Raw genomic sequence first — 10,034 nt, 5'->3', positions numbered from 1 at the left:
AGTGAGAGAAGTTGCAACGAGTAGAGAAAATCAAAGAAGTGATTGACAAAATGTTAACAATAGAAGTTGTGTATGGTGAATAGTACAGCAAAAAGAAGGAAAAAGGAACAGAAACAGATTGATATTTTGGTCAACGCCACTATCAAAGTAGGGTAAGAAGCAAGAAAACAATCGTTCTTTGAAGTGTATGTGTATCTTTTCACTACACACATACACATGACGGGCACCTTTTCAGTTTCCACCCGCCAAAGATGTTGATTCCACCCTGGAAGCAATGCCAAAGTTGATGCTGATTGATTGCTTTCGGAGAATGACCACCATGATTATTGGTAGTTCCAAGAGGAGAAGGAATCTCTGATGGAGTTGTGAAGCTTCTTCTGCAAGAAACAGACTGAGTAGCAAAGGAAACAACCAAGTAGTGAGTTGCCCTTCTGGTAAACCCCTGTAGGTTTATGAAACAACTGTTGGGGCTAACTCATCTGTTCCAAAAGTGAGATTAACTATCACCTCAGAGACACCTTCACTAACAAATCTAAGGAGCAAGACTCAGATTACAGTAAGCCTTTGATTAATCTGCTTCCAACAGCTCTGGAACTCAATGGGAAGGAGCTTTGATAGAAAGAAGTCCAGTAGGTGGTCAAGAAGGCAAAAACAAGCTTAGTTTTGGTAACTGAGCAGGGTATCTTATAAGGCATTCAATAATTGTCCAAGATTACTTGATAGGTTCTGGAGAATTCTGAATGTGATATGGAGATGGGGGCAACTATGCATGAAACATTGGATGTTAAAAAATGGACATATATGCATATATCAGTTCTAATCATTGTTTTTATGTCTGCTGTGCCTTTTATTTCGATGGGATCCCTTGGAAGCCATGTTTTATGAGTGGATACCCTTCCTGATAGGATGATGTCTATATTACAATAACCAACAATGTTGTGCATGTATTGTAATATTACAATCATGAAATTAGCATTAGCTTATCTCAGTCTTTCTCGTGGAATCCTAGGGTTCCAGGGAGCCCTGGTTGAGAAACGTTGCATTAGTTGTTAATTCCAATCTGTTTTTTTTTCTATCATATGCTATAAAAGAGACATTGTAAGAGGTGTGAACCATTTCAGTTAAATAAGGTACAAATGCAATACTTTAGATTTATCAAGGACTGTAAAATGAGGTTATACGATGTCATGTCTTTTTCGATAGATTAGCAACACAAAATGAAGTGAGCTGGTTGATGACCAAGTTAAAATGAAAATTGTTTTTTTTTTATTTTAAACCTTCATCCATGAGCTTAAAATGATTAAGTGATTGGATGGCTTAAATTAATAATAAATAATAAATAGGTTGGCCAGATTAACCTAATTAATGGAGAAAGTAACTGAAAATATTCAAGTGTTGGATGGTAGAGGAGGTAGTGAAGATGATGATCGTGGTGAACTTCATATTGTAAGGATGTTAGATGGAGTACTGGATATAGCTGTTAGTAGTGGTTGATATTGTTGTAAAGGAAATACTGATGATTGTTGCTGGTGGTACAATTCATGTGGTGATGGTGGGAGTAGAAAAAGAAACCGTAGTGGTAATTGCAGTCATAATTTTTTTGGTAGTAGTTGTAGTTGCTGTTATTTAACCCCAGGTCAGCCTTGACCAAATATATCGATGGTCAAACACATTCACTTTGTGAACATCTCATTGTTTCATCTTATCCAGAACAGTGATTCTCTACCAGAGACCATGTGGCCTCTGAAAATTTGTATAAGATTTTTGGGGGTCCATACAAGCAAAATAGGAAATTGATGATCCACAATAGTATTTAGAGAATCTATTGAAAACAAAAAAAGTTTTGCTGTAGATGTGTTAATTGCAACAAACAGCTGGGTTTCTTTCTCTGACATTTTACATAGTTCAAACTACACAAGTGATTGTATGATGAACAAAATAGGAGTTTTGAAAGATGCATCTGTGAAACTAGTTTTTAAACATAGAATGGCTATGGGGGTATACCAGAATAAAATAATAATCAAAGAGGTTGAGAACTACCGATCTAGAACCATGTCATTTAAAGGTGATTTGACTGCTATTTCTAGCAGATTGGGTGACTATGTAGAGGGTCTCTTATTGGTTTGTGTTGGCAGTAATATTTCTTTCTACTAGAGGCAAAAGGCCTGAGATTTTGTGGGACAGGGCTAAGTGATGACATCATCCACAGTATTCAACTGGTACTTGTTTTATTGACTCCAAAAGGATGAGAGGCTAAGTCGACCTCGGTGGAATTCGAACTCAGTGTGTTAGCATATAGATATAGATATAGCGATGGGGTTGGTAGTGGTGATGATGAAGATGGTGATTGTTCAGCATAATGAATGGTTGGTTGGCTGGTTGGTTGGTCCAGGAGTAGTTTGGTAGTAGCATAGTAATGGTGATGTTGATAGAGACTATTTGTTATTGCATCAGAGTAGTTTTGGTAATTGTATTCAGAGTGATGTTCACTGCCATATTTTGACTGGTTGACAGAAGAGAAGTGGTAGAGGTCATATTGGGAGTGGCAATCATAATAATAGTAGCAGAGAGTTGTTTTTAGCTGTATGTCAGTTAAAGTTGAGCAGAATAATGATCAAAAGGTGTTCCGGCCATAATCATTCAATTTTGTTTTCAGGCATTGTGCATCTAAGGCTACATTGTCAAATGTGCCGTCCTTTTTTTTATGGCTATGGGGAATTTAGAGAGATTAAGCTGCTATTTCTAGCAGTTTGATATACCACATAGAGGCTCTTTTGTTGGTTTATAGTGTTAGTGTTTGTGTTGGAGGCAATAGTTGTAGTGATAGTAACTAGTGGTGGTAGTAATGATGGTAGTGTTAACAGTGGTGATGACAATGGTAGTTGTGGTATTAGTAAGCCCCCCCCCCCCTCCCCTCCAACCATCTTCATATGAATCTATGTACATAAGTTTCGATAATACTCCGATCTCAAGAACCTCTGATAAGGGTCCCTTTGCATAACTTCTAAAATTTCTTTCTGCATTTCATCGAAGAAAGATCGGGTAATTGGGCCTTTCAACTGTTCACCAAGTTTTTCACGACTTTTTGAGCGCAAATTTATCTGAAAATAAAGAGAAAGAGAGAAACAGAGATAGAAAGAGAATATATAAAGAACTGAAAAACAAGATGATTTATATATAAATATATACTCTTTTACTTGTTTCAGTCATTTGACTGCGGCCATGCTGGAGCACTGCTTTTAGTCGAGCAAATCAACCCCAGGACTTATTCTTTGTAAGCCTAGTACTTATTCTATCAATAATTAAGACAAAAAAAAAAAAATCTCAGAGTCTATTATTAATGAAGAGAAAAAGTTGACACTTACACAACGTGGTGCTCCCTTCATGATGAATCTTTTATAAATGGCACCAGCCCGGGCACGAATTTGGGTGTCATCAGGTTCGATTCGGAAGTCTTCAACTGCTTTCCAGAAATCTAAGTTTTCATCACAGTATTGAGAAGTAAGGTAGTCTCGAAATATACTGAAACCTTCTGCAGTAATTGGATAAAGACAGATAAATAAATATATGGTAGACAGATAGATACATAAAAAGATAGATAAATACACAGATAAATAGATAGATGGTTGACTGGTAGATAGATACACAGATAGACAAATAGGTAACAACATAAAGAGGTAAGTGGTAAAGAGGCAGACAAGTAAGATACATAGAGACATAAGGTAGATAAATGGATCAATAGATAGATAGATAGCCAGATAGATAAATAGGATAGATGGGTAGAAAGATAGATAGATAGATAAATAGAGAGATAGACAGACAGATAAATAGATGGATGGATAGATAGATAGATAACCAGATAGATAAATAGGATAGATGGATAGAAAGGATAAATGGGTAGATAGATAGATAAATAGATGCATGGATGGATAGATGGATAGTTAGAGGGATAGACAGATAGATAGATAGATAGATGGATGGATGGCTAGATAGATATATAAATAGATGACACACAAATAAAGAGATGGAAGGTAGATAAATAGATGCATAAAGTGACAGACGGACAGAGAGACAAGGAGATGTAAGTGATGAGATGGAAAAAAGACAAAAGGAAAAGATGGTGTAAGACAAAACTGAAGAACAACATTCATCATCATCATCATCATCGTTTAACGTCCGCCTTCCATGCTAGCATGGGTTGGACGATTTGACTGAGGACTGGTGAAACCGGATGGCAACACCAGGCTCCAATCTAATTTGGCAGAGTTTCTACAGCTGGATGCCCTTCCTAACGCCAACCACTCAGAGAGTGTAGTGGGTGCTTTTACGTGTCACCCACACGAAAACGGCCACGCTCGAAATGGTGTCTTTTATGTGCCACCCACACAAGAGCCAGTCCAGGGGCACTGGCAACGATCTCGCTCGAAAACCCTACAAGGCCAGTCAGGCGGTATATATATATATATATATATATGTCTGTACGTATTGTCGTCGTCGTTTAACGTCCGCTTTCCATGCTAGCATGGGTTGGACGATTTGACTGAGGACTGGTGAAACCAGATGGCTACACCAGGCTCCAATCTGATTTGACAGTGTTTCTACAGCTGGATGCCCTTCCTAAAGCCAACCACTCAGAGAGTGTAGTGGGTGCTTTTACGTGTCACCCGCACGAAGGCCAGTCAGGCGGTACTGGCAAAGGCCACGCTCATCTCGCTTGAGAAACCTCATGTGTCACCCACACAAGAGCCAGCCCAGGGGCACCAGCAACGATCCCGCTCGAAAAATCCCAGAACCCCACACAAGAGCCAGTTCAGCGGCACCGGCAACGATCTCGCTTGAAGAAATTTCATGTGTCACCAGCACAAGAGCCAGTCCAGGGGCACTGGCAACGATCTCGCTCGAAAAACCTCATGTGTCACCCGCACAAGAGACAGCCCAGGGGCACCGGCAACGATCCCGCTCGGAAGATTTCATGTGTCGCCCGCACATGAGCCAATCCAGGGGCACTGGCAACGATCCCGTCTTGCTCAAGGCATTTCATGTGTCACCCGCACAAGAGCCAGCCCAGGGGCACCGGCAACGATCCCGTCCGAAAGATTCCATGTGTCGCCCGCACACGAGCCAGCCCAGGGGCACCGGCAACGATCTCGCTCGAAAAACCTCATGTGGCAACAAGTAGAAAAGTGAAAAAACAAGAGCAAGAAGAAAAGAATAAGAATAACATGAAGAAGAGAAAGAGGAAAATAAAAGAAGTTGACAGACTGAAAGAAAGATGATGATGAGGAGGAGGATGCTGATAGTGTATCTGGGTCTCCGTTAATAAAAACTGATATTAGCAGGATTTGAGCACTCAAGATGTTCAACCAATAATATATTGAATTTTATTTTGTATTGTAATTAGTTTAGGCATGGTTTTACCTACCATCATCATTTATCATGCTTACAAAGGACTCTTTCCATTTATTGTATTTGTCTTTAGTGTCATTTGGGTTTACTTGTCCATGGTCTGATATATTTTGTGGCTCATTTTCTCTGTCTTTTTTAATAAATTCTGAAAAAAAGAAAGAAAGAAAAAACATGTTTTTCAATTCAAGCAGAAGAAATGTGAGAAGGTTAAATTTTAGATTTAAGAATTAACCTGTTTGATACCCACCAACCTGAGGCTACCCGCTGGTTCTATGACACAAAATTCCTGTTTTAAAGTGATCTGGACAAAATTTTCCATCAAAACTTTTTGTTAATATGTTCTAATTAGATTCATCATAATTTAATATCTGTTTTCTATGCTGGCATGGGTTGGATGGTTTGACAGGAGCTAGAAAACCAGAGGACTGCATCAAACTTTAATGTATGCTTTGGCATTGTCTCTATAGCTGGATACCCTTCATAATGCCAACCACTTTACAGATTACACAAAGTGCTTTTCATGTGATACCAGCACTAGTGAGGTCACTGACTAACTTGCAAGACAAGACCCTTCAACTGTGATGGGTGTAACAGTGAGCATGTTGGCTTAATGCTAGGTGACGAGAGACTAGAGTTTGACAGAGGGACACAGACAGGTGTCTTGCTGTAGGATACTCAGCAATATGGATACTTGCAATATGGATACTCCAATTGGAAAAGAAAGAGGATGATGGTAAAGATGTGTCAGGGCATAGCTTTAAGTTAGAAGATGGTGAATATAGGAGAAGTGGTATGGGTGGTTAAGTTCATGGGAGTGTGAAGGAGCATGGCAGATGGATAGAGATAGGGACAGAGCAAAATGCGGTGAGCGGGGGACACAGTGAAGGTGTGCTTAATTGTGAACATCAGTGGAGTCATGGACAAATGATAAAATGATTTCACTAAATTCTTCATTATTCTAAAAATTAATTGAAACAGAACCGTCCAACCCATGCTAGCATGGAAAACAGACAGAGGATGATGATGACGATGATGACGACTAGTACATGACCCATAGTTATATGATCAGAATACGTAATACTTTGTTTCAGTGAAATACAGGCATATATTCAATAAAGGATTAAATAAAAGGTAAAACAATATTCAAATAAAAGAAACATTTATTAAATCAAGATAGGTGTTATTTTTTAAATCATTTTTCTTTCTGCTTGCAACATTTTAAACAACAAATCACAGACCAGAAATTGGACAATCAGACAATGTCTGTGAATATAATAATTTTAGTGAATTTTACATTTTCATAATTGGATTCCTTGTGAGATCTTCTTGGCATAGTAAATTGACGTTGACCAGCTAAAATCTGTCTGGCTGATGGATCCCCAACTCTGAGAAACATACAATTGACTAAATGTGAACACATTAGTAGCATTGTCAAGAAAGTAATGGATCTTTGTGGTTTTCGTCATTGTTTACAATTATCTTTTAAAAAAAATTTTTATTGTATCATATAGATGTAATTTATGATGTTGAACCCGAATTTGTTATTTATTTATTCTAGAAAAAATTTGCAAAAATGTTATAGGTATTCAAAGTTTGATAATTTTCAGAATTTTCAGCCAATCAGAAAACAGCACATTTGCTGCTTCTTCTAACATTAGGGGGAGGGGATGGTGGCATCGGCATGTCAAAAGATTAAACTAGGATTTTATAAAATAATCTTTCTTGTATCTTCTTCTCCTCCTTGTGCGCATGTGCAGCATCTTTGGTTACTTGGGAAACATTTCTTTGCAACCAGTTATGCAACACGTGGTGCATCTTTGCTTTGGTTACTATGGAAATAGAAATTTTCGCCATGGTGGTATGTAAAATACTCGCTTCTGATTGGCTTAAATATCCAAATTTTGCAAGGAAAAATGAATTTCATTTTCATAATTAGTATACAAACCTTAATCCATTTACCAAATTTGAAAACAATTGGAACAATATTGTAAACAGTGATGAAAACCCACAAAGATCCAAAGTAACTTATTAAAATTAAATGTACAAATATGGGGAGAGACTGAGAGGGAGAGAGAGGGTGCAAAGAGTATTTGGTGAATGTGCGGCTTAGTGGTTAAGGTATTGCACATGTAGCAAATTCAAAACCAAATTGATGGACAGCCAAGTGAATGCCATGTGGAGATCACTGTCATTTCATATGATTGGCTGATTAACTGACCAATCAGCATCAAGCCCTCATATGATCTAACTTTCTAGAACCTTCTAATGAGTCTTATAAAAGGTGGATATTTAAGCAGTAATCTCGGAGTGTTGAGGCAGTTGCTGTAATGACACCATTCTCATTTTATTCACCAGCCGTGCAGATAGAATTAAACATACACACATAGGTAGAGAGTAAGAGTGTATTTGGTGAGAAATCAAAGTAAAAACAGTGATAGAACACTGCTGCTGTGTTACTTGTTTGACATTGTAAAATGAGATGCTCTTCATCCAACACAAACTGTTTACTGCTCAATAATAAAATAGATTTTTAAATGGCTGTAAGAAAACAATCATTCAAACTATTTTCTGAAATGATTGAACAGAGGGAACTGAATTGGACAGACAGAAGGTACAAATTTAGCTGTTATGAATTTGGTGCTATTACAAGGGTGAGTCAAAAAGTAATGCCATTTTGTTTAAGAGAGGTATAATTACCAACACAGGAACATGTATCATACATCAAAATGAAGCTGGTCCTTTGTGGATCACATCCCTACTTCTCAACATAGTCACCGTTTCTCTCAATAGCAATGTTCCACCTTCGAATGAGACCATGTATCCCTGCCCCATAAAATTCTGTTGATTTTCCTTTGAGCCACTTCTTCACTAGTTTTCACTTCCTCGTCACTGGACTATCATCATCACTGGACTATCATCTCATGAAAGAGGGTTTGAGAGGCAAACATTATTCCAGTGATGAGGAAGTGAAAACTGTAGTGAAGAAGTGGCTCAAAGAACAGTCAACAGAATTTTAGGGGGCAGGGATACATGCTCTCATTCGAAGGTGGAACATTGCTATTGAAAGAAACGGTGACTATGTTGAGAAGTAAGGATGTGATCCACAGAGGACCAGCTTCATTTTGATGTATGATACATGTTTCTGTGTTAGTAATTATACTTCTCCTAAACAAAATGGCATTACTTTTTGACTCACCCTCGTATTTTCCTAGTTGCCATGGGTTCATCACAAATTGGTACTAGCAGCTATTTTGACACAGACTCCAGTATTATGTCTCTCCCTGTGTGTACAAGTTGTTGCTTTTATTCTTCATCCCAAGACCAACATAGAGCAAAAAAACTATATGCAGTAAATAAAGCTTCTGTTAACTGTTCATCAGTGTTGTTTATCATTTTACATGCAGCCCTAGAAAGGCATTTTCATCCTCCCCAAGCATCAACGAACAACCATAACAGAAAGTACCTCACAACACAGTCATGCTCTGGCATCCTGTCCAGTGGGAGGAGGGATTATATACACCTCAGAATACTATGGCTTGGGAAGGAGCTTTCATCATCAACATCATCCATCATTTTGAATCCGGGTTTTGTCTTCGTCAATGGGAGTGGCCAGATCTACCTCAATGCCATACCAACCACCCTCACAGCATCTCACCATCTTGCCTGGTTTGGGGTGTCCTCCCTTCTCAAGAAACACACACACACACACACACACATATATATAGTTAATTAACACAAGAGAAAAAAAAGACAAGAAAAAAAAACGTGAGGATGTAACACATGCAAAGTATTAATAAGATGCTCAGAGAAAGAAAGAGTGGCTATATATCATCATCATCATCATCATTGCCGTTTAAAGTCCGCTTTCCATGCTGGCATGGGTTGGATGGTTTGACTGAGGGCTGGCAAGCCAGAAGGCTGCACCAGAAGATCCAGGGATTGAGGTGTAGGAAGAAAGTTGGCATCAAGCAATCCGTAGTAAATATAAACAACAACTTTCAGGGACAATAGTGGTTTATTGGGACAGAAGGTTACCCTTTTACTCTTTTATTTGTTTCAGTCAATTGACTGCGGCCATGCTGGAGCACCGCCTTTAGTCAAGTAAATTGACCCCAGGACTTATTCTTTGTAAGCCTAGTACTTATTCTATCGGTTTCTCTTACTGAACCGCTAAGTTATGGAGACGTAAACGCACCAGCATTGGTTGTCAAATGATGCTGGGGGGACAAACACAGACACACAAACATATGCACACACATACATATATACGATGGGCTTCTTTCAGTTTCCGTCTACCAAATCCACTCACAAGGCTTTGGTTGGCCCGAGGCTACAGTAGAAGACACTTGCCCAAGATGCCATACAGTGGGACTGAACCTAGAACCATGTGGTTGGTAAGCAAGCTACTTACCACACAACCACTCTTTTTTGTATTTTTTTTTTGTATTGAAGTACAATGAACTGAGAAATGTTCTTTTTGTATTTCATGGTAGGCAACCAGGGTTGCTTGGTGTGTGAATAAGAATACAAGAGTTAAGGAATGGAGTAGATAAGATCCGGGCTACATATGTTTCAAAGTGGGCGGAACCTCGGAAATAGTAAATATCCAAGCGAGGTGAACACTGCAG

The 10,034-nt window shown here is 38.6% G+C and overlaps 1 protein-coding gene across 1 annotated transcript in view; it reads right to left on the bottom strand.

Moving 5' to 3' along the window:
- Positions 1-1,223: 1,223 nt before the first annotated feature.
- The window catches only part of LOC106879327 (regulator of G protein signaling 4), a 12,766-nt gene continuing 3,955 nt past the window's right edge, over positions 1,224-10,034 (bottom strand). The window contains exons 2-4 of the mRNA XM_089363930.1: positions 5,423-5,551; positions 3,366-3,532; positions 1,224-3,101 (exon numbers count right to left, since the gene is read on the bottom strand). Coding sequence (XP_089220056.1) covers positions 2,937-3,101; positions 3,366-3,532; positions 5,423-5,551 — 461 coding nt within the window. The 3' untranslated portion in view covers positions 1,224-2,936. The remainder of the gene's footprint in view (positions 3,102-3,365; positions 3,533-5,422; positions 5,552-10,034) is intronic.

Source organism: Octopus bimaculoides, chromosome 1 (genome assembly GCF_046866305.1).
Source record: "Octopus bimaculoides isolate indiv1 chromosome 1, ASM4686630v1, whole genome shotgun sequence".
NCBI classification, from domain to species: Eukaryota; Metazoa; Mollusca; class Cephalopoda; order Octopoda; family Octopodidae; genus Octopus; species Octopus bimaculoides.
The sequence above is the reverse complement of the archived record's forward strand: the minus strand, read 5'-3'. Positions and strand labels throughout refer to the sequence as shown.